The 26,813-nt window shown below is 35.9% G+C and overlaps 1 protein-coding gene across 1 annotated transcript; it reads left to right on the forward strand.

Annotated features, from left to right (window-relative positions):
- Nucleotides 1-12,356: 12,356 nt before the first annotated feature.
- On the forward strand, nucleotides 12,357-13,189 carry LOC108041089 (cell wall integrity and stress response component 2). Its single transcript, XM_017118873.2, is given in 3 exon segments — nucleotides 12,357-12,530; nucleotides 12,591-12,922; nucleotides 12,925-13,189. Coding segments are annotated over 3 exon segments (618 nt in total). The 5' UTR covers nucleotides 12,357-12,430; the 3' UTR covers nucleotides 13,111-13,189.
- The last annotated feature ends 13,624 nt before the right edge of the window (nucleotides 13,190-26,813 follow it).

Genomic DNA, 26,813 nt, shown 5'->3' on the forward strand with positions numbered 1-26,813 from the left:
TATATATAATTGTTTATATATAGTTTCTTAAATTATTTATTACTAACAAATTTTGCCTGCACAGGCTTTTTATATTCCGAATGGCAACAGACAGAGTATTAAGTCGAATGTTTAATTGTTTTTCGACAAACAATTTGTTGTTGAATATTTAGTATGTTGAAGGTCCTATTGTCATGTTTTTTTATACCCTTGCAGAGGGTATTATAATTTTGGTCAGAAGTTTGTAACGCAGTGAAGGAGAGTCGATATAGCCATGTCCGTCTGTCCGTCTGTCCGTCTGTTTCAATACCGTTTGCGAGCTCAGTTTAAAAGCTAGCGATCTGAAACTTTCACAATCGTCCTAAAACATGTGTACGCAGATCAAGTTTGAAAATCGCCCCGATCGGACGTCTATATCCTATAGCTCCCATAGGAACAATTGGATATATCTTGCAAGAATTTATGATATTTCGCGCAGTGTAAAAGCTATTGACATTAATCTTTACAAATCGTATTTTTTTATGCATACCTTGATCAGGGTAAAAGCGCGTGGCGATCGGACGTCTATATCCTATAGCTCCCATAGGAACAATAGGGTAAAATCGGTTAATATTTAATGATTTTTAGGATATTTCGCGCAGTGTAAAAGCTATTGACATAAATCTTTCCAAATCTTATTTTTTTATGCGTACCTTGATCAGGGTAAAAGCGCGTGACGATCGGACGTCTATATCCTATAGCTCCCATAGGAACAATAGGGTAAAATCGGTCCAAATTTGATGTTTTTCAGAATATTTCGCGATGTGTAAAAGCTATTGCTGTACATTTTTTCAAATCGTATTTTTTGATGCATTCCTTCATCAAGGTAAAAGCGCGTGCTGATCGGACGTCTATATCCTATAGCTCCTATAGGAACAATACGGTGAAATCGGTCAAAATTTCATGTTTTTTAGAATATTTCGCGCAGTGTATAAGCTATTGACATACATTTTTCCAAGTCTTATTTATTTACGCATACCTTGATCAGGGTAAAAGCGCTTGCCGATTGGACGTCTATATCGTATAGCTTCCGTAGGAAAAATTGTTAAAGGCTGCGAAAATATCCCTTTTTTCCCTATTTGTATATGACAATTTTGCAGTATAAAAGCTATTGGCATGAAACTATGCAATTTATCTAATTTATTTATGTACACCTTGCTCAGGGTAAAAGTTGCTGCCAATCAGACAAGTACATACTACATCCGCTATTTAAAAATTAAATTAATTACGTATAGCTAATCTTTTTTTTATGTATAATTACAGAAAACTTAATTTTTATACCCTTGCAGAGGGTATTATAATTTTGGTCAGAAGTTTGTAACGCAGTGAAGGAGACGTTTCCGACCCTATAAAGTATATATATTCTTGATCAGGATCAATAGGGGAGTCGATATAGCCATGTCCGTCTGTCCGTCTGTCCGTCCGTCCGTCTGTCCGTCTGTCCGTCTGTTTCAATACCGTTTGCGAGCTCAGTTTAAAAGCTAGCGATCTGAAACTTTCACACTCGTCCTAAAACAAGTGTACGCAGATCAAGTTTGAAAACCGGCCCGATCGGATGTCTATATCCTATAGCTCCCATAGGAACAATCGGATATAACTTGCAAGAATGGAAGATATTTCGCGCAGTGTAAAAGCTATTGACATAAATCTTTCCAAATCTTATTTTTTTATGCGTACCTTGATCAGGGTAAAAGCGCGTGACGATCGGACGTCTATATCCTATAGCTCACATAGGAACAAAAGGGTAAAATCGGTTAAAATTTAATGATTTTTAGGATTTTTTCGCGCAGTGTAAAAGCTATTGACATAAATCTTTCCAAATCTTATTTTTTTATGCGTACCTTGATCAGGGTAAAAGCGCGTGGCGATCGGACGTCTATATCCTATAGCTCCCATAGGAACAAAAGGGTAAAATCGGTTAATATTTAATGATTTTTAGGATATTTCGCGCAGTATACAAGCTATTGACATGAATCTTTCCAAATTGTATTTTTTTATGCATACATTGATCAAGGTGAAAGCGCGTGCCGATCGGACGTCTATATCCTATAGCTCCCATAGGAACAATAGGGTTAAATCGGTCCAAGTTTGATGATTATCAGAATATTTCGCGAATTGTGTAAGCTACTATCATAAATTTTTCCAATTCTTATTTATTTACGCATATCTTGATTAGGGTAAAAACGCTTGCCGCTCGGAAGTCTATATCTTAAAGGAGATAGGAAAAATTGTTTAAGGCTGCGAAAGTATCCCTTTTTTTATACCCTTGCAGAGGGTATTATAATTTTGGTCAGAAGTTTGTAACGCAGTGAAGGAGACGTTTCCGACCCTATAAAGTATATATATTCTTGATCAGGATCAATAGGGGAGTCGATATAGCCATGTCCGTCTGTCCGTCTGTCCGTCCGTCCGTCTGTCCGTCTGTCCGTCTGTTTCAATACCGTTTGCGAGCTCAGTTTAAAAGCTAGCGATCTGAAACTTTCACACTCGTCCTAAAACAAGTGTACGCAGATCAAGTTTGAAAACCGGCCCGATCGGATGTCTATATCCTATAGCTCCCATAGGAACAATCGGATATAACTTGCAAGAATGGAAGATATTTCGCGCAGTGTAAAAGCTATTGACATAAATCTTTCCAAATCTTATTTTTTTATGCGTACCTTGATCAGGGTAAAAGCGCGTGACGATCGGACGTCTATATCCTATAGCTCCCATAGGAACAAAAGGGTAAAATCGGTTAAAATTTAATGATTTTTAGGATATTTCGCGCAGTGTAAAAGCTATTGACATAAATCTTTCCAAATCTTATTTTTTTATGCGTACCTTGATCAGGGTAAAAGCGCGTGGCGATCGGACGTCTATATCCTATAGCTCCCATAGGAACAAAAGGGTAAAATCGGTTAATATTTAATGATTTTTAGGATATTTCGCGCAGTATACAAGCTATTGACATGAATCTTTCCAAATTGTATTTTTTTATGCATACATTGATTAAGGTGAAAGCGCGTGCCGATCGGACGTCTATATCCTATAGCTCCCATAGGAACAATAGGGTGAAATCGGTCCAAGTTTGATGATTATCAGAATATTTCGCGAATTGTGTAAGCTACTATCATAAATTTTTCCAATTCTTATTTATTTACGCATATCTTGATTAGGGTAAAAACGCTTGCCGCTCGGAAGTCTATATCTTAAAGGAGATAGGAAAAATTGTTTAAGGATGCGAAAGTATCTCTTTTTTTCTATTTGTATATGACATTTTTGCAGTATAAAAGCAATTAACTTGAAACGATGCAAATCTAGTTTACTTATGTATACCTTATTCCTTTCGCTACTTTTTCACTTTTAGCAATTTCGGCAAAGTCTGCAAGGGTATTAAAACTTCGGCTTGCCGAAGTTAGCTTCCGTCCTCGTTCTATTTGTATATGACATTTTTGCAGTATAAAAGCAATTAACTTGAAACGATGCAAATCTAGTTTACTTATGTATACCTTATTCCTTTCGCTACTTTTTCACTTTTAGCAATTTCGGCAAAGTCTGCAAGGGTATTAAAACTTCGGCTTGCCGAAGTTAGCTTCCGTCCTCGTTTTTATTTGATAAAAGCTGTTTTGATGTTTAAATTATTTATTATTATAACGCGCTAAAAATTAACTTCTGTATCATTTTGATGACATAGAAGTGAATAAAAAGCAATTAAATCAGGATGTTTCGGATGTTGTCAAAGTTTAACAACTGTTACTATTGGCACATTACAAAATACATTTATTTCATACAAAATTGTTAAAATAGATAAAAAATTTAATTTTTTTTACTTATAATGTATAGTTAATTCGGTGAAAAATCTGACATTTTTAAAAAATTTAATTGGCGATACGGATAGTCTCAGCTCAATTTTTATACCCTTGCAGAGGGTATTATAATTTTGGTCAAAAGTGTGCAACGCAGTGAAGGAGACATCTCCGACCCTATAAAGTATATATATTCTTGATCAGGATCACCTCCTGAGTTGATATAGCCATGTCCGTCTGTCCGTCTGTCTGTTTCTACGCAAACTAGTCTCTCAGTTTTAAAGCTATCGAGTTGAAACTTTGCACACACTCTTCTTTCCTTTGCACGCAGTATATAAGTCGGAACGGCCGGGATCGGCCGACTATATCCTATAGCTGCCATATAACTGATTGATCGGAAATGCCATAACTCTGCTGTTTGTTAAGTTAGGAAGTTGGGACTCTCTATGGGTATTATATTTGGCCAATCAATCCGACGTACCAAATTTCATAAGGATCGGACGACTATATCCTATAGCTGCTATATAACTGATTGATCGGAAGTGCCATAACTTTGGTGTTTGTAAAGTTAGGAAGTTGGGATTTTCTATGGGTTTTATATTTTTTAATTTCATAAGGATCGGACGACTATATCTTAAACCTGACATATAACTGATTGATCGGAAATGCCATAACTTTAGTGTTTGTTAAGTTAGGAAGTTGGGATTTTCTATGGGTTTTATTTTTGCCCAATCAATCCGACATATCAAATTTCATTAGGATCGGCCGACTATATTCTATAGCTGCCATGTACATAACTGAACGATTGGAAATGCCATAACTTTGGTGTTTTTAAAGTTAGGAAGTTGGGATTTTTTATGAGTATTAAGAATGCATCATATGAATAATTTTGGAGAATATAATTTGCAGAATATTCTGCAAGGGTATTTAAACTTCGGCTCCGCCCGAAGTTAGCTTTCCTTTCTTGTTTTGCATGTGATTGGGCAACATTTAAACAATATGTGTGATTTTTTTCTTCCAAAAATATTAAAAATTGACTGAGATACAGGCAATCCCCGGCGGCGCCTCGAAGAAAAGATGTTTTGCGGTGTACGCGATAACCGGTCACAGAATACGAAATGAAAAAATATAATTGTATTAGGTAACACTGTCGAGTTTTTATTTTTTTTATTTTTTTTCGATTTTTTAAGGCACCGATTTCTGCCTAAAACGTCGAGATATTTGTTGCTCTAAAAATAATGAATTAAAAAAAAAACTCGACAGCGTTACCTGAGGAATTTAGTTGAGAACAACTGTGCAAAATTTCAAAACGATCCGTTCGATAGATTTTGCAGGATCGTGTACACCGACTTTGAAAAGGGTAACTTTTCAGGAGAGCGTTTTAAAGTTTTGGACACCCATACAAAACGATCTAACTTACCTACGTTTAACTGCCCATAAGTTCGGAAGCTTTACTCGGATCGATCTAAAACTTTAACACAATATTCTCAAAATGTTGTGCATTCAGAAAAAAAAATGGAAAAAAAAAATTTTTATACTATACCCCCCCTTAAAGCAATAGGCATAATAAAGTTCAGAATTTTCTTCCTGTTTTCCCGCTGAACTAGCTAGTTTTTCAAAAATTAGTCGAACTAACTTTTTTTCTTACAAGCATCCCAGTATTATAAGTATCCCTAACGCATTTGGGACGATTCCTTATTAGTTGGAACACATACTTTTACATAATTTTTAATAATTATAATGTTTTTCTTATTAGTCAACAGACAGTACGTTTTCGAAGGAAAAATATTTTTAAATCCCCGGGCTTGAGTGGTACATGTTCAATTTTATACCGGCTGAAATAATAAACATCGTATTGGTAAATAAATAAAAAAATAAAAAAGATAGTTTCGGCAAGAAGTTAATTATATCCTTACTGCTATAACCAAACATTTGTTGCATTTTTTGTCTTTCTTTTACAGGTGTCAGATGCGCGACGCACACCTTATTATTATTTATTTTGAGTTGAAGTGGATACTGATGAGCTTGAATGGACCGAAATAAACATTTTTACCAAAACCGAAACACTATTCAAAATATTTTTATGGAGAACAGTAACCGAAACCGATATTGGATTTTAATTGCTGTTCCTAATCTATCCACTTGTTAAATACAATATTTATTAATATCAGCATCGGAGGTCAGTGTTGGTAAGATCAAACCCTTATGGAATTTCTTGCAATTTCAAACGGAGTCTTCACGAAAGGAAGAATTTACGTGAGTCCTGCGGACTACTTTAGAGTCCCGTTTCCGACGCTTCACAATATATATTGCGGATTGCGTATTCATTACACAAGCAGTTGTATTGCCTCAAAAGAATAAGTTAACTTAACAAAGCCCCGGTCATGAAGTGATAACCAAGCTATTTCCTACCAAACCGAATAATAGCAAAGGAATACCGGCAGCAAAGTATAACAATTTATTTATTTTTCATAGACTTTAATCAATGGTTTTTCATTCAAATTTTACACAAGCAGAAGATTTTTAATAAGTGTTTAACTCCCCTCAAGTATACTGTGAAAAATTTTGTTATCAAGAAAGGCATAAATTAAGAAACTAAAGCTACACTTTGACTTGTGCGAAACATCTACTGAATTATAGCTGCTGCCCTATTTTATTAATTTTCATTTTATTGCGTACACACTGTAAAAGAAAGAAAATTGCTGGAAAATTAACCAGCCACTGTTTTTTTTAATCTTTAAAAATGAAGAAAAAGCTTTCTTTTATATTGACTTCAACCTGCCACGAATTTTCAATCGAACCCCCAGTTGAGCGGTGTGGAATTTCAATTAGTTTCCAATTTGCAATTCACGACATTTGACTGACTTCTAATTATGAAAAATTCCGACTAATCAAAATGCAGAACGTGCCTTGGTATTAATTTCAGAATTTGAGTGCGATTTGCGGAAGGAAAGGGGCGGGCAGCGAATAGACCATAAAGCGGAAAACGGTCAAACGGAGTCCACTTTGTAATTTCGGCGTATTTTTAATCATCATGGTTTGCTAATCAGTGCGCCCAGTCAGATGATTTTATGGTGTTCGGGGGCACCAAAGGAGGATTGAAATCCAAAGTAAATGCTGAAAATCATGGTTGAAAACAATCAATTGGTCCTTACGAAACTACGCTGTGTTTGATAAGGATACACTTTAGGGCATTTTTAAAAAAATAAATTAACAGTAAAGTAAAGAAAAACAAGAAAGGAAAGCTAACTTCGGGCGGAGCCGAAGTTGATATACCCTTGCAGAATACTCTGTAAATTATATTCTCCAAAATTATTCATATGATGCATTCTTAATACTCATAAAAAATCCCAACTTCCTAACTTTAAAAACACCAAAGTTATGACATTTCCAATCGTTCAGTTATATGTCAGCTATAGGATATAATCGGCCGATCCTTATGAAATTTGGTAGGTCGGATTGGCTGGCCAAATATAACACCCATAGAAAATGCCGACTTCCTAACTTTACAAACACCAAAGTTATGGCATTTCCGATCAATCAGTTATATGGCAGCTATAGGATATAGTCGGCCGATCCTTATGAAATTCGGCATGTCGGATTGATTAGCCAAATATAAAACCCATAGAAAATCCCAACATTCTAACTTTACAAACACCAAAGTTATGGCATTTCCGATCGTTCAGTTATATGGCAGCTATAGGATATAGTCGGCCGATCCCGGCCGTTCCGACTTATATACTGCGTGCAAAGGAAAGAAGGGTGTGTGCAAAGTTTCAATTCGATATCTTTAAAACTGAGAGACAAGTTCGCGTAGAAACAGACAGACGGACAGACAGACGGACAGACAGACGGACAGACAGACGGACAGACGGACATGGCTATATCAACTCAGGAGGTGATCCTGATCAAGAATATATATACTTTATAGGGTCGGAGATGTCTCCTTCACTGCGTTGCACACTTTTGACCAAAATTATAATACCCTCTGCAAGGGTATAACGAGGACGGAAGGTAGCTTCTGCAAGCCGAAGTTGTAATATCCTTGATGACTTTGCCAAAATTGCTAAAATTAAAAAAGTAGCGAAAGGAATAAGGTATACATAAATAAACTAGATTTGCATAGTATCATGTCAATAGCTTTAAAAAAACAAGAAAGGAAAGCTAACTTCGGGCGGAGCCGAAGTTGATATACCCCTGCAGAATACTCTGTAAATTCTATTCTCCAAAATTATTCATATTATGTATTCTTAATACACATAAAAAGTCCCAACTTCCTAACTTTAAAAACAACAAAGTTATGGCATTTCCGATCAATCAGTTATATGGCAGCTATAGGATATAGTCGGCCGATCCCGGCCGTTCCGACATATATACTGCGTGCAAAGGAAAGAAGGGTGTGTGCAAAGTTTCTATTCGATATCTTTAAAACTGAGAGACTAGTTCGCGTAGAAACAGACAGACGGACAGACGGACATGGCTATATCAAATCAGGAGGTGATCCTGATCAAGAATATATATACTTTATAGGGTCGGAGATGTCTCCTTCACTGCGTTGCACACTTTTGAATAAAATTATAATACCCTCTGCAAGGGTATAACAAGAGAGAACTCTATAGTCGAGTGCCTCGACTATTAGATACCCGTTACTCAGCTAAACAAATTAACATAATAATTGCCGGGCAATTGGAACTGTGTACAATGTAAATACATACGTATGTATATGCTTACATACATACACACATACGCCAATGTTTGACTCAGACCTCCAATTTGGCTAACTTGATTTGATTTGCATAGTTCTTGGGATATAGTTCGGTATTGACAAATGAAAACCATCGCAATTTCCTTTAATAGAAATCCCTATCGAGGATTAATGTTGACTCCGTTGAGCACATGGCCAGTTGTTCCAAAGTCATCCGTTAGAAGGCGCTGTTGTATTGCGCCATCTACCCCAAGACATTGGTACCACGGGCCATGAAAGGCGGAAATGTAGGCGCTAGCCAGGCTTAAGCGTTTAATGGGTTTTTGGGCGTTAGAGTGGGCGTGGCAAACTTTTATTAGGCCAATCGATAGGTATTGACGAAACAAATACATATCAATTAAAATTTTCATAATGGCATCAAAACTGTGGCCACAGCTTGTGGCTTGTGGGCGTCAGAGGGGGCGTGGCACCATTTTGAAACAAACTTGCGCTGCGTAGGAACTCCTAAAATCTACATGCAAAATGCCAATCTTCTAGCTTTTATAGTTTCCGAGATCTCAGCGTTCATACGGACGGACAGACAGACGGACAGACGGACATGGCTAGATCGACTCGGCTAGTGATCCTGAACAAGAATATATATACTTTATAGGGTCGGAAACGCTTCCTTCTACCTGTTACATACTTTTACACGAATACAATATACCCTTTTACTCTACGAGTAACGGGTATAATTAGAAACAAGAAAGGAAAGCTAACTTCGGGCGGAGCCGAAGTTGAAATACCCTTGCAGAATATTCTGCAAATTATATTCTCCAAAATTATTCATATGATGCATTCTTAATACTCACAAAAAAAACACCAAAGTTATGGCATTTCCAATCGTTCAGTTATGTATATGGCAGCTATAGAATATAGTCGGCCGATCCTTATGAAATTTGATATGTCGGATTGATTGGGCAAAAATAAAACCCATAGAAAATCCCAACTTCCTAACTTAACAAACACTAAAGTTATGGCATTTCCGATCAATCAGTTATATGGCAGCTATAAGATATAGTCGGCCTATCCTTATGAAATTTGGTAGGTCGTATTAATTGGCCAAATATAATACCCATAGAGAGTCCCAACATCCTAACTTAACAAACAGCAGAGTTATGGCATTTCCGATCAATCAGTTATATGGCAGCTATAGGATATAGTCGTTCCGATTTATATACTGCGTGCAAAGGAAAGAAGGGTGTGTGCACAGTTTCAATTCGATATCTTTAAAACTGACAGACTAGTTCGCGTAGAAACAGACAGACGGACAGACAGACGGACAGACAGACGGACAGACAGACGGACAGACGGACATGGCTATATCAACTCAGGAGGTGATCCTGATCAAGAATATATATACTTTATAGGGTCGGAGATGTCTCCTTCACTGCGTTGCACACTTTTGACCGAAATTATAATACCCTCTGCAAGGGTATAAAAACGAGGTCGGAAGCTAATTTCGACAAGCCTAAGTTTTAATACCCTTGCAGACTTTGCCGAAATTGCAAAAATTGAAAAAGCAGCGAAAGGAATAAGGTATACATAAATAAACTAGATTTGCATAGTTTCATGTCAATAGCCTTTATACTGCAAAATTGTCCTATACAAATAGGAAAAAAAGGGATATTTTTCACAGCCTTTAACTAACGGAAGCTATAAGATATAGACGTCCGATCGGCAAGCGCTTTAACCCTGATCAAGATATGCGTAAATAAATAAGACTTGGAAAAATTTTTGTCAATAGCATACACTCGGCGTGAAGATTTCGCCCTATTGTTTTTATGGGAGCTATCGGCACGCGTTTTTACCCTGATCAAGGTATGCATAAAAAAATTTGGAAAGATTCATGTCAATATCTTTTAAACTGCGCGAAATATCCTAAAAATCATTAAATTTTAACCGATTTCACCCTATTGTTCCTATGGGAGTTATAGGATATAAACGTCCGATCGGGGCGATTTTCAACCTTGATCTGCTTTCACATGTTTTAGAACGACTGTGAATCGATTGTTTTAGATCGCTATAGCTTTTAAACTTAGCTTTAATTTAATTTTATTAAAAACATAATTCAATAATATTTAAATATTACCAAATCCCAAAGAAAAAAAATTAAAAACAACAAAGTTATACATTTTAAAATTATAGTCGCCCGATCCAGCTGGTATCGACGTATATGCTACCTGCAATAGGAAGACAAATTGTAGCAAATTGAGGGACTAGTTTGCGTATAAAGGAAGGAAGGACGCCCTCCCTAGGTGATGCTGATCAAGAATATATATACTAACAAATTCGGGATTTAACACTTTGAAAAAAATATAATTTTTATTTATCAAAATAGTGTAAACGCGAACTGGGAGAGATAGGTCTGCTCCTTACAAGATTCAACTTAAGACTCAAACTTATAAACTAAGCTGGCGCTTATCAAACCTTCGATTGGGAAAAAGAACTCGATTGATAAATTGAGAGTGTCCAAAATGAGAGCACTGAGCATGAGAGCGATCTAGGTTTGAGCTGCGTCTGCAATTTTTTAGTATTGGGGGATAAAAGCTTTTTGGAGTTTGGGGACATTTGTTTATAACGCAAGAGGATGTTTACATTAATTGGTCAGTCGTGGGAGCCGCCAATTTGGGGTTCATTCATCTGTTTATAACTCAATAGGATGTTTATATTAATTGGCGACTCTTGGGAGCCGAGGATTGCCAAATGCGGAATGTAAATATGTTTATGTGGTAGATATGAGGGTGTAGGTATGTTACTATATACTTTATTGGGTCGAAAATGTATTCTTCTCTGCGTTGCAAACCTTTAACTGAAATTATAATACCCGTTGCAAGAAATACAAATTTTGTAGTTAAAATAGTAGTAGTAGTTGCAAAGGAAACTGGAAAACTCTAGAAGGGAGTTATCCATCCCCTGAGCTTGGCATTTTTCGGACATTTCTAAGCAATTTCTTATTGCTTAGTGGTCAGTTTCAACGCTCATATCAATTTCTCTGCTGTCTTTTGGCCTTTTAACAAAACTCAGCACAGCAAAAGTAAACAGTAGCATGCGGCCTGCCGAAATTTGCAGAGTAATCCCTTTAGTCGAATTTCTATATTGAAATGATAATTGCATTATCATAGTTTCCGACTCTCTTGATAAAATTTAAAATCTCTCAATTGACAAAAATTCTCTTAAGCCCAGGTTTGATGGTTAAGATTGACTACATTGATAAACAGTCGATTTCTAGCCTAATAACAGATCGGAAGCAATTCATTAAAACGTTTAGAGACAAGTGATAAGTGAAAAATATGGATCCATCTACTTCAATAAAAGCCTTACAAATCTTTTTAATACAAATATATAACGACGACATCAAACATTGACCCCCACTTATTATTATTATACGATAAGAGAGTGGAGAATTTCTGCGACAGCTTTTGGAATGTTCTTCCTTTTAATATAATATATTAATCAATTTTGTATACCTAACCAGGCAGAAATGGGAAAGTGCTCTAACTGCCGTTCTAGTCGAAAACAATATACCCTTTAATTCTACAATTACCAAGTTTGGGTAAATTCCAAATCACAAACATTTGACTTGATGTAACGGGGTAGTAGTTAATAATGGTTTCAGATTAAAACCTAAAAGTAGTAGCGAAAAATTGCGATTCTATGATTGCTTACTTATCACTTACCTCATAATGACAGCAGGGGCATTATCCAGGGGCACCTAAATCATGTATGCTAACCACTCGAGATCAATCGTCGGAAAGAAGCGCTCGCTCAACAAAGCGATCAGCAAATGACAACAAAAACAGCTTAACCATCTTCCAACGACCGGTATAAAAGTGCGCGTCGATTCACGGCGGCCAGTCATAACTTGGAGCCCAACACCATGCTCAGAACTATTTCGATTTTGGTTCTGCTCGTTTGCAGTGCAGCCAACATGGCAGAATCAAAGCCTATCTTTTTAAAGGTTTTGGCACCCATCGGTGGTATACCTCCTATCGGTTGATAGTTAATCCCACAGTTTAATGTTGTACGTTCCTCTTCAGGCTACTCCAGTGGCAGTTACCGGAGTACCGTGGCGACTGCGCCCGTTAACAACCAGCTGATCTCGAGCCTCATCTCTTCCAAAATTCAGCTGCTGAACAGCGTGCTGCAAGCCAAGTCTTCGGCGGGGGGTTACAGTATCGGCTTCAACAAGATTGTCACTTTCTCCAGCACAACCACGACAGAAAAGCCAGTGACGCACCACACTACCGAGGTAAACACAGACTTTACTCCGGATGATTCATCTATTAGCACTACTCAACTCGTCTACACGACAACCACAGAAGGTGCTGTAGAAACGCCGAGCCCCACAATTCGTCCCGAGCCCCCTTCTCCACCAGCACGACTGCAGTGATTCCAATCAAGAGCACTACAGTAGTTCCTGAAGTCACCACTACAACGACAGCAAACTCCGGCTACACATATCGCACTCCCACTTCCGGGCCTGCCACTAGTTCAGTGGACCTCCATTATGTTCCCGCTCCCCCTGCCCAAGGCTCATTACAAGCCAGCATAGCATAGCAGCTCAGTTAAAATAGCTTAGTCTTAGCCATAGTCCGAATTCAGTAAAATAAAGTAACTTCAGATTTGCGACTCTTAATTTTTGTATATGCTTCTTATCTTGGCCGTGCTTTAATTTTCGCGGAAGCGATTTATACATAGTCTCATATTGCTTGCTTAACAATGGCTAGCTTTGTGCAACTATCTGCCTAGAGGGAATTTTATTAGCATAGAAACTGGTTTTTTAAAGAATGAAGTGGTCTACAAAGCAAATACTAAATATTTCAAACACTGCTTACTCAGATTGGCAGACAGATTCTAACACGTGCGTACGCTAGAAAGAACCTAGAGTTTCAAGGTAAGCCACAAGGCTTAGGCAACAATCTAACACACACTCTGACTTCTGTTTTTATGTATTAAACTGAAATCTTTTATTTTGTATGAAATATTACTCACTTATAATAGTCTGATTTTTGAGCTGAATTTGTATATGCTTATGTGGTTATATATCTTATATATATGAAATGGTAATTAAGCACTTTACCTTTATCGATCTTTTTAAAATTTAAAGTGTATTCCTAAAATTGTAAAAAACATATTTATCACATATTTATAAATATTAAAAGACGAAGTTGAAATACCCTTGCAGAATATTCTGTAAATTATATTCTCCAAAATTATTCATATGATGCATTCATATGATGCATTCTTAAAAATCCCAACTTCCTAACTTTAAAAAAAAAACCAAAGTTATGGCATTTCCAATCGTTCAGTTATATGGCAGCTATAGTCGGCCGATCCTTATAAAATTTGATATGTCAGATTGATTGGCGAAACTTAACAACCACCAAAGTTATGGCAGTTCCGATTAATCAGTTATATGGCGGCTATAGGATATAGTCGGCCGATCCTTATGAAATCGGCACGCGCTTTTACCCTGATCAAGATATGCATAAAAATACGCTGCTCGAAATATCTTTAATTCTTGCAAATTATATCCGATTGTTTCTATGGACGTCCGATCGGGGCGTTTTTCAAACTTGATCTGCGTACACAGGTTTTAGGGCGACTTTCAGTTCGCCAGGTTTTAAACTGAGCTCGCAAAAGGTATTGAAACGGACAGACAGACATGGGTAAATTGACGGAATTGTCGGAAATGTCTCCTTCACTGCGTTGCAAACTTCTGACCAAAATTATATTACCCTCTGCAAGGGTATAAAAACAACGAATTTATAACTTTTTTATAATTTATTTTTCCTATTGTTCCTAAGGGAGATATAATGATATGGCAGCTATATGATATAGTCGCCTGATCTTTCGCATTCTGAAATATTTACTACCTGCAGTATAAAATTTCGGAAACATTTATAAAGATAGTCCTAAAACTAAAAGACTAGTTCGAGTAAAAAAGAACGGACTTGCCTAGATCATAGTAGATACTTTATACTTTTTGACAAATTAAATGCAGGTGTATTAAAATGATATATAAGTGAAATTCGCTTGCCAATTTTCATGAACATAGCTTAATTTCGACTTGGCTTCCAGCTAATGTCAAAGTAAGTAAAGACTTTCTACACCGAAAAAATGTTTTCTTTAACAGTGATAAAAGTTTTCACATTCTGCATTATTCTGGTATGATTCGTGGCGTGGAAAGACGTACGTAGGTAAAATAAAATTGTTTCAAAAATATGGGGAATAACATGTTGTCCTTGTTAAAATAAATAAACGTAAGTACAATAACGTTATAATTGTATATGTTATAATAGTGATGCTTACAAAAAATTAATAGAAAATCCGAAATTCCTAACTTTACAAACAGCAAAGTTATGACATTTTCGATCAACCAGTTATATGGCAGCTATAGGATATAGTCGGCCGATCCTTATGAAATTTGATATGTCGGATTGATTGGGCAAAAATAAAACCCATAGAAAATCCCAACTTTCTAACTTTACAAACACCAAATAAATAAACATAAGTACAATAACGTTATAATTGTATATGTTATAATAGTGATGCTTACAAAAAATTAATAGAAAATCCGAACTTCCTAACTTTACAAACAGCAAAGTTATGACATTTCCGATCAATCAGTTATATGGCGGCTATAGGATATAGTCGGCCGATCCTTATGAAATTTGGTAGGTCGGATTGATTGACCCAAAATAAAACCAGTAGAAAATTCCAACTTTAAAAACACCAAAGTTATGGCATTTCCGATCGTTCAGTTATATGACAGCTATATGATATAGTCGCGCGATCCGGCTCGTTCCGACTTATATACTACCTGCAATAGAAAGAAAAATGTTGGGATAGTTTCAAGCAGATAGCTTTAAAACTAAGGGACTAGTTTGCGTAGAAACGGAAAGACGGACGGACAGACGGACATGGGCTAGATCGACTCTCCCGGTGATGCTGATCAAGAATATATATACTTTAAGGGTCGAAATGTCTCCTTCACTGCGTTGCTAACTTTTGACTGAAATAATAATACCCTCTGCAAGGGTATAACAAAAAAGAAAAGCTAACTTCGGGAGGAGCCAAAGATGATCTACCCTTGCAGAATATTCTGTAAATTATATTCTCTAAAACTATTCATATAATGCATTCTTAATACTCATAAAAATCCCAACTTCCTAACTTTAAAAACACCAAGGTTATGGCATTTCCAATCGTTCAGTTATATAGTAGTCCTACAGCTACCATATAATTTAACGATTGGAAATGCCATAAATAAAGTCGGCCTTATGAAATTCGGTAGGTCGAATTGATTGGGCAAAAATAAAACCCATAGAAAATCCAAACTTTCTAACTTTACAAGCACCAAAGTTATGGCATTTCCGAGCAATCAGTTATATGGCGGCTATAAGATATAGTCGGCAAATCCCAGCAGTTCCGACTTATATACTGCGTGCAAAGGATCGAAGGATGTGTGCAATGTTTCAATTCGATATCTTTAAAACTGAGAAACTAGTTCGCGTAGAAACAGACAGACGGACAGACAGACAGGCGTACATGCTTATATCAACTCAGGAGGTGATCCTGATCAAGAATATATATACTTTATAGGGTCGAAATGTCTCCTTCACTGCGTTGCAAATTTTTGACTGAAATTATAATTCCCTCTGCAAGGGTATAACAAGAAAAAAAAGCTAACATTGGGCGGAGCCGAAGTTGAAATACCCTTGCAGAATATTCTGTCAATTGTATTCTCCAAAATTATTCATATGATGCATTTTTAACACTCATAAAAAATCCTAACTTTCAACTTACAAACACTAAAGTTATGGCTTTTCAGATCGTTCAGTTATATGGCAGCTATAGGATATAGTCGTCCGATCCCGGCCGTTCCGACCTATGTACTGCGTGCAAAGGATCGAAAGATGTGTGCAATGTTTCAATTCGATTTCTTTAAAACTGAGAGACTAGTTCGCTTAGAGACAGACAGACGGACAGACAGGCGGACAGACGGACAGGCGTACATGCTTATATCAACTCCGGAGGCGATCCTGATCAAGAATATATATACTTTATAGGGTCGGAGATGTGTCCTTCATTGCGTTGCACACTTTTGACCAAGGGTATAACAATAAAGCAGGTGCGCTGCATTTTGCCATCGTTTCTATGGCAGCTATGTTATATCAATAACCATAGCATTTTAATGATTCCATTTTTTTTAATTGTTAAAATGAACGATTTTTTATTTGAAAACACCATTAATTTTTAATTTTTTTATATGGTTATTAAAGCTATTTTCATTTTAAATGAAAAGCAACTTTTTTCGTGACACAAAAGTCTTGGCACAGTTAAAATAGTTTTCTGTACTATTTCTATATTAACCCGGATATGGTTATTCTTTTTTATGAAATATATAACGGGTTTCCCGTTAAATAACATGTGATCAAAGTTTCAAAGAATTTTTGCTGTGTTGCGTTTTTGTATGTATTTTGTTTTGATTTTTTTAAAAAATGGAGAATAAGAGCAAGGAATCCAAAGAAAAATTGTCCTGCATCTCTACAACGAAGGAAAATCCTATGGCGAAATCGCCAACATAATGGAAATGAACCGATTTTCAGTTCGAAGCAACGTGCAACGATTTAAGGGAGCTTCCAGTTTGGAGAATGCACCTAGACCTAGTGCGGGACTGTATATGATTTTGTAGCCCGATCCGGCTCGTTCCGACTTTCATATATATAATATTTGGTGCCTCGTGACGTTTTGGATATGTCGAAATCGACCAACTCTTACTGCTAGAGCCATCTACTGACAAACAGCGAGTACTTAGTAGCGCACATAATATTACCTGCAATATAAAGACAACTTAAAATTGAGGGACTAGTTTGCGTAGAAACGGACAGACGGACGGACAGACAGACGGAAGAACATGACTAGATCGACTCTCCTGATAATGCTGATCAAGAATATTTATACTTTATTGGGTCGGAAATGTCTCTGTTGCAATCTTTTGACTGAAATTAAAATACCGTGGGAGTAAAACATTCTAGTCGAGGCCAAGCCAATGTATCATTCTTCTTCCATACGTTGAACGGATAGTCCATAAGGTTTTGCCATTCCGTTAGTTCCCCATCCGAAATTGACCGACTTTTTTATGCGATAGTTGGGCGATGTTTTTTCGGTGCAAATATCGTATGATATACATATATATGTATTGCCGTCTTCGCACAGAGATTCATCCACCATCCGTTGAACGGATAGTCCATAAGGTTTAGCCGTTCCGAAAATTCCCAGTTAGTTTTCAATCGAAATTTGACGGACTTTTTTATGCGATAGTTAGGCGATGTTTTTTGGTGCAACTCTGAGTTTTTCTTCTTGACAGTGAAAATTTAAACATTCACAGAAACCTGGTTAAAACCGGAGATCCTAAGCTCCGAAGTTTTTCCTGGTAGGTACACAATATATGTATATATAGGTATGACCATCCCCCTCTAGCCGGGAGGTGGAGTCTTAGTTGGAGTGGTTTCAAACCTTACGTCAGAGAAATTTTTTTCGTAAAGTTATCGCTTTCTGGTAACTCTATATAAATATCTGTTCATATATTCCTCCGTTTTCTGAACTTTCTGATTATTTAAATCACCGTTCCGTTATCAAGTCTGTTGCAAATAATCCTTCCGATAAGGATCAGTTGGTAGATCTAGTAAATTTTAATATATCTGGAGTTACGTGGTCTACAGAGGATGGATTGAATGTCTTACTACCTATAGCACATCATGATTTTATTGATGGCGTATCTCAAGTAAACCATGTTCGAAATTCGCCCACTTTACTTGTGTAATTTAATAAATTAAAATTAAATTAAATAAATTTAATTTAATTAAATTTAATAAATTACTTGTGTAATTGATCCTTAGCATCCTAAAATCGAAGTGATAATCGACACGGGTGCCTAATAGAAGAAAAATCACAAACAAAAAAAAACGAATACATTGTTTTCGCAAGGCAAACTTTCTGAGCCTAAATCATTTTATTTCTGGATTTAATTGGTCTGATATTTAATCTTGAAATAATAAGTCAGATGCCCTTAATGTTTTTTACACTGCAATAAACTTACAAAAATTATAAAATTATTTATTGATGATCTTCCCCAATCATAAGTCATTTTCACGTACTTATGAATGCAGATGATGTTCAATTATGCCTGCAGGCTTATAATCCGATTTAATATAGATAACTTTCAAAATAAGTTTACCAAATTTAAAAGGCTCTAGGCAATCTGATGACTTTATATCGGGTCAATCCAAAATACGCGATTTGCACGTTAGGTGGCAACTCTTTGGATAGAATAACTTTTGTAAACGATATTGGCGTCCTTTTGGACCCAAAACTAAAGTTTTCTAATCATATTTCGTCCTTGGTTAATAAAGTGGTCAAAAGTATTCGATGATCCTTATGTCACTAAGATCTTATTTATTTAGCTAGTCCGTCCGATTCTTTAGTATGGTTCTCATATTGGTCGCATTGAATCAGTAAAAAAAAACTTTTTGCTTTACGGCTAAACTCGGATGCAAATCTTATCTTACCTTCTTATTCTAGTAGACTACTGTTAATTAATGTACCCTCCCTAGCCAAACATGGAACTGGTACTGTCTTCATTTTTAACCTTATTCATGTTAAGAGTGACAGCACCAAATTGGTAGGTCGGCTAAACTTTTCTGAGCCAAGTAGATCAACAAGAAATTACATTCCCCTTATATTAAATCATAGTAGAAATAACTATCCCTTTCAGAGTATTGTGTTCCGACTATAATAGACTCGAACCTTCACTCTTTGTCGCTATTAAAACGATAAATAGTTACTTTATAATATTTAGCCTATACTTTCATATGTCTCGTCTATCTTCTCGCAAATCGGGCCTTACGATACACGGCTGCGCCCCTCGGTCACTTGGGCGGGTGGTAGACCGTGTAATTCCGAGCGAAAAAAAATATATATTATTGTAAAATATTTTAAAAAGGGTTTCCATTCTTTAGCGCCAAAAATCACTTATTTCTTTAAAAGATTTTTAGGTTAACTCGGGTTTTAGGTCTATATATATTCAGATTCGCTTAAATTTGAGTAAGTTTGCTATGAATTATTATGATTTTTAAATTTATTTCCAACATAATTATTTTTTTAGGATATCAATCTGTTTAGTTTATTATGCAATATTGTAGCAAAGTAAAACACGCACCAGTTCAGGTCGGGGTCACTCTCAAAACTGCCCTATCTCATTTATTGTCTGCTTTTCTAACATTATCTTAACAGCTAGAAATTTCATCTCTGCAGAGATGCTTAGGGCTACTATGGTGTATATTTACAAATGTGCTTATGGCTACTACTATATATAATGTGTATAAATACTAATAGGGTTGCTTAGGGCTGCTACAATATATTTATAAGGTATCCGAAAAAAGTATTAAGAACACATATATGTGTGGATATTTTATTTACAACATTTAATGAATCCATTTATTTGTTCCTTAATATTTTGCTAAAATGTGTTTGAAGTTTACGAAAGAAAAGATTTATAGTTGCGGGGATCGCTTCTACCAGACAGACGGACCGACGGAAATGGCTAGATCGACTATGCTGGTGATTCTGATCAAGAATATACATATATACTTTATAGGGTCGGAAATGTCTCCTTCACTGCGTTGCAAACTTTTGACTGAAATTATAAAACCCTCTGCAAGGGTATAAAATAGAGCCAAAACAAACACAACAAAACAACACTGAGACAAATATGACGGACACCAAATAACATAAAATAAAATTAAAATAAACGATAAAATAGATAAATAGAGAAATAAGGAAAACTTAATGTAGTGCTAAATGGAAAAAAATATTTTGAAATGAAATCAATGAAGCGAAGAAAAGTCAAATGCATTTGTTGTTTTTGCAAGCGCAAAACAGAAGATGAAATAAAAAGAAGTTTTACACAAACCGAAGTTTTACCGAAGGTCAAAAAGAGAAGATGTAAAGAAATGAAAAGAAACGATATACTCTGAGAGAAAAAAAAATTTCAAAGTGCGCTGATCGAGAGAAAGTAAAGAGAAAGAACGTGGTCATCGAAGAATCTACATTGAAAGAAACACGGTGCTGTTAAAATTTATGTTTTGTACATATTCGTGAAATTTTTTTATTATTTACTGTGAAATCTGGAGTAAACGAGTACAGTGTTGTGAAAAAAATAATGAAATAGTAAAAGAAAAAACAATGAATTGAAGATAAAAATAATTTGAAAAAAGCTCAATAATCTAGATTGTTTTTTTCTTAATTTATGGGTAACCCACCCTGCTTTCTTCACAACCTACCTGCGCCAAGTGGTCGACCCCTACGCCAAGGAGAATGCGAGTATGTTGTTACCCTGTAAGAAATATTATTCGACGGAAATTTCTATATTATTCGAGCTCTAAATTCCCAAAACACCAAACCAAAAAAAATATTAAAACATATGCTAATTTTAAATAATTAAGTAATACACCAAAAAAAACTAAAAAAAAAAAAATATCAGCGAGGTTAAATTTTGTATTTCCTTCAAAACCATTTATTAGAAAAATGCTGGAACAAGGCAACTCGATGATACATTATTTTCTCGATCTTTTCATGCGCTCTTGAAGTAAATGTAAGCGCTTTGAAAAATATGATTAATTTAAGATAAAATTTAGAGCTAAAAGAAAATGAATGAATGTAAATTAAATGCGTATACGAAACCTATATAAGGAAGACACCACTGTACTTTTACTTATGCACATTTGTAACCTTAATTTAATTGACAATGTATGAAGTCACTTTTGATGAACAAAATATAGTCGACATGAATTCTTAAATTTTATAGAATTGACATCAAGGATGATTCCGCGGGCGTAGATGGACTCTTGATCAATTCTTGATTTAACAAGAAAGGAAAGCTAACTTCGGGCGGAGCCGAAGTTGATATACCCTTGCAGAATACTCTGTAAATTAAATTCTCCAAAATTATTCATATGATGCATTCTTAATACTCATACAAAATCCCAACTTCCTAACTTTAATAACACCAAAGTTATGGCATTTCCAATCGTTCAGTTATATGGCAGCTATAGGATATAGTCGGCCGATCCTTATGAAATTTGATAGGTCGGATTGATTGGCCAAAAATAAAACCCATAGAAAATCCCAACTTCCTAACTTTAATAACACCAAAGTTATGGCATTTCCGATCAATCAGTTATATGGCAGCTGTAGGATATAGTCGGCCGATCCCGGCGGTTGCGACATATATACAGCGTGCAAAGGAAAGAAGGGTGTGTGCAAAGTTTCAATTCGATATCTTTAAAACTGAGAGACTAGTTTGAGTAGAAACAGACAGACGGACATGGCTATATCAACTCAGGAGGTGATCCTGACTTTGTAGGGTCGGAGATGTCTCCTTCACTGCGTTGCACACTTTTGACCAAAATTATAATACCCTCTGCAAGGGTATAATGAATCGATGACAGATTCAAAATGGAAAATAATATTTAATAAATCTATTTCTCAAAAGTTGGGATTACCATTAAGGAAAAGTTCGAGGGGGTTGAAATTTATTGATTAATTTTATTGATTTATTGATGATGATAGCTATGATAGACGTATTCAATGACATATTCTTGGACTAAGTAAAAATGTTCTTATACATATGAACCAGTGCTCAAGAACAATTCTAAATTAGGTTTAAAGTAAAGTCCGCCGAACCCTATGAAATTTGGTAGGTCGAATTGATTGACCAAAAATAAAACCCATAGAAAATCCCAACTTCCTAACTTTACAAACACCAAAGTTATGGCATTTACGATCAATCAGTTATATGGCAGCTATAGGATATAGTCGGCCTATCCTTATGAAATTTGGTAGGTCAGATTGATTGGCCAAATATAAAACCCATATATAATCCCAACTTCCTAACTTTACAAACACAAAAGTTACGGCATTTCCGATCAATCAGTTATATGACAGCTATAGGATATAGTCGGCCGATCCTTATAAAATTTGGTAGGTCGGATTGATTGGCCAAATATAAAACCAATAAAAAATCCCAGCTTCCTGACTTTACAAACACCAACGTTATGGCATTTCCGATCAATCAGTTATATGCCAGCTATTGGATATAGTCCGCCGATCCTTATGAAATTTGGTAAGTCGAATTGATTGGCTAAAAATAAAACCCATATATAATCCCAACTTCCTAACTTTACAAACACAAAAGTTACGGTATTTCCGATCAATCAGTTATATGGCAGCTATAGGATATAGTCGGCCGATCTCGGCCGTTCCGACTTATATACTGGAGTTCCCCAAGGTAGAATGCTTACTGACACTGCATATTGTTAAGACGACAGATTTACCGACAACCAGTCTTACAACAACCTTAATATTTGCTTATTTGACTTCCATTTTAAGTCGAATATTTAATATTAACAGCTCATTTGGTGCTTTTAATTTAGTAAAAAAGTTTTAAGTGTAATCCTAAATAATATAGCTCTTATAGGAACAAAGGGAAATAAAATTATAGCTCGTATAGTATTGTTTAGCAATAGTAATAACAGTGTTAACGCTCTAATACTATCATTCCCGCCATTGAAAATTATTTGACCTTAGCTATCATTAAAATAAGACTGCTTAATATTGAAACTAAATTGAAGAAAACATCTAGGGTTACAAGCTTAACAAGAAAGAAAGCAATCTTCGGCAAACCGAAGTTTATATACCCTTGCAGTTATTACAAATCGACTACATTTCCATTTCTATGCCTATAATAATAAAAACAATGAAGCTATGTCGATTTTTCCACCGCTTCTATGGCAGCTATATGATATGGTTGTCCGATTTTAATTTAATTAAATCCGTATTTCCATAATATTTAAATATTACATGGAAATCGAAATGTAGTCGATTTGTAATAACTGCAAGGGTATTTAAACTTCGGCTTGCCGAAGTTAGCTTCCTTTCTTGTTTTTAATATTATTATTATTAATTCTTTCTTGTTAAGCTTGTAACCCTAGATGTTTTCTTCAATTTAGTTTCAATATCAAGCAGTCTTATTTTAATAAAAGCTAAGGTCAAATAATTTTCAATGGCGGGAATGATAGTAATAGAGCGTTAACATTGTTCATCTCATCTATCTTTGCGCAAGATCAAGTTAATTCTGTTATCAGATTATCAAAAACGGGAAAATAAAAAATTTAATTTCATCTAAATTATTAAATACTTATTTTCCTTTCATGTTTGAAAAAATAAAAAAAAGGGATTGCTTAAATATTCAATACAATAATTGAATATTTAATTATTAGTTTTGGCAAACGTGTCAGATTGGTGATAGAATCTATTTCCCTTCGAATGGTGATTTCCATTTAAAATTGAGTTAACTAATACAGAAATTGTACTTATCTGAAGTGAGGTTGGGCCCTTATGAAATTCCAAGAATTCAGAACACGTTCTCGGAAGTCAAAAACAGCAAAAGGATTTTGATGTTCCGTTTTGGAAAATGTCCATAATAAAATTGTGTGCAAGGATATTTTAATATTTGTATTTTAGTTGCACAAGATTTGTCACTTAAAAACACGTTGTTATCGGTTAAGAGTCGGAATAAAAAAGAAGTAAAGTGACAGAAAAGTAGTATGATACTAATCACAAAATATCAGACTTTATTTAGACATATGTTTTTGGTTTGGTATAATATCGATATCTTTAGTTTTTTAACACTGATTATTATTTTGAGGGCTGACAAAAGACTATTCACACAGTGAATATATCCAATTGTTCCTATGGGAGCTATAGGATATAGACGTCCGATCGGGGTGATTTTTAAACTTCATCTACGTACACATGTTTTAGGACGACTGAGAAAAAACTAAATAATTGTGAAATCCGGTGAAATCGGTTACAGTTTTATGATTTTCAGGATATTTCGCAAAGCTTGCTTAATGCCTCTTTTAAAATGCCATGCGACTTTGCTGTATGTTGCTCCTTGGCTTTTGTGGATGGTAATAGCCTCAGCAGGAACAACTGGGAATTGCTTACGATCAATCGAAGAATGTCCTGAATTTCCGCACTGAAAAACTCGGGCTGTTTTCTGAATGGGAGTCCAACCTGGATTATCATTCCTTCGAACTTTTGACCTGGCTATGGCCCCAACCGTAGGATCTGAAAACTTAGTCCTGTAACTATAGGGAAACCGTTACGCATGCAATGGTCAATTTTCATTAATTGGCCAGTTGCACCATTTACTAGTCTGTCATTTGTGTCTATATTGACGGTAACCATATACTTTGCCGTGGTTTTGAGCTGAAGAATATATGAAAACCCTGGGTTTCTGAGGTTTTCATATTTTGGGCCATTCTTAACGTCCTGACTATATTGCTTTCTGACATATTTGCTGACTTATCACTATCTACGGCAACTGAAACAAAATCTTCAGTCTGAATTTGGGCAAGCTTTCAGGTATTATAATCGGTAACCTGATCATTAGAGCAGAACAAATGAATTGCGTCATCGGCAACCTCGGTGGGTGAAACAACTCTTTGCCTAAGAAGCTCCACATCTGCGTCTGTCATATTGGCCTCGGACATATTATTTAATGCCAAAGCAACTCAAAGAACTTAAAATTATTCCAAAGGTTAGCTCCGGCAAGAATGTTTTAGGGGTTATTACTATTTTCCAGGAATATCCACCGATCCCCAACTGGGCTAAGCTGTTTCAGATCTCCAAACACAATTATTGATTTTCCACCAAAAATTAGATCATAAGTTCTAAAAATTTGTCGCATTCTTTGATCTAAATACCCAAGTATTTTCGATCCGACCATGGAAATTTCATCTATAATAATTAATTGGATGTCAATTAACTTACAATGCATAGTGTTTAAAAAGTCATTACTTAAGGGTCTTAAGGGACCCGAAGATTTATTAACAGGAACGGAGAAAACAGAATGAAGCGTAAGTTTACTGATCCCAAAAGCACGCCAGGTTATGGACTGATATATTGTTGAAGTCAGCCTACTTTTTCCGACTACAGCACCTCCACCAACATATTCATAAACAATTTTCTTTGCTGCAACATTATGCATTACATGGGCGTAATACTGGCGTTGCTCAAAGTTAAGCGGCCAAGTAAGGGGGAGTCTAATAAGTTGAAGTTCTCCATCATCTGGGTTATTTTCAATGTCATCTTGGAGTACATTTAAGTTTTGCCCAACGTTTGGTACTGCCAAGGCTCTAAACTCTTCATCTAGGTATTGGGAGGCAAGTCCCTCAGCAAGAGGACTGTTTGGTTCTCTGTCAAAATTTTGCAAGTCTTGAAGAACCCTCTCCAATTCCATATCATCAAACACATCGTATTGCTCTTTGTTGACCTTGATTATTTCTGAATGTTCTTTCATTGTCATTTGAAGCATTACATGCTCTCTAAAATAAGCAGATGGGGAAGAGTTTAAGCTAAAGCGAACCCATCTAAGAATTAAGGCATGCTTACGCTTTTTCACACTACCAGTCCCATCTAGAAGTGCGTAACATTGTTCAGCAATGGCGTTTTCCTCATCTGGTTCCAAGTCGATCGGTTCATCATAATCTTCGTTGGACCTTTCTGTTCGAGAGTTGGACTTGCCGAATTTGTACCAGCCGCAAATTCTGCAAGACATATTGACTCCAATTGTTCATGCCTTTGTACATACCAATCAAGTAAGTTTTTCTCAAAGATATCAGTGGAGTTTTCAGGAAGCTGTTCTATTTCCCTATTTGATCGTACTATACGCACTCTCTTATCCGGATGGCAAGTGTTAAGTGACATGTGTAATCCTAAAATGTTGTAGGCTGCTGTTTGGGCAGAAATCTCTGTAGCGTTAATGAACTTGCTCCCGAGATGCTGCAGTTTTCTTTTAACTGAAATATTTCCGTGACTTATTTCAGTCATTGCTTCGCGAAGGAGTTGCGACACACCACGGTTGGATTTGTTAATGTAGTTAACTATATAACTACAACACGCGTACGCATCTGGGATAAATTGAATATCCATGTTTGCCCCATGTAAGACCAAAATATTTTTGTTGTAAGCATTAAACAACCTGTCGAAAAATTTGCGACGAAGAAATATCGGAGGTTTTTTTAGGCTGGAGCGAATGGCAAACTTATATTCTTCAAATGTAGTTTCAAGGTGGGCCAGAAAAATGTTAAAATTATTAAAAGTGCCTGCTTCTTCATCGGAACTAGACT

The sequence above is a fragment of the Drosophila rhopaloa genome, unplaced genomic scaffold (genome assembly GCF_018152115.1).
Source record: "Drosophila rhopaloa isolate 14029-0021.01 unplaced genomic scaffold, ASM1815211v1 contig_155, whole genome shotgun sequence".
NCBI classification, from domain to species: domain Eukaryota; kingdom Metazoa; phylum Arthropoda; class Insecta; order Diptera; family Drosophilidae; genus Drosophila; species Drosophila rhopaloa.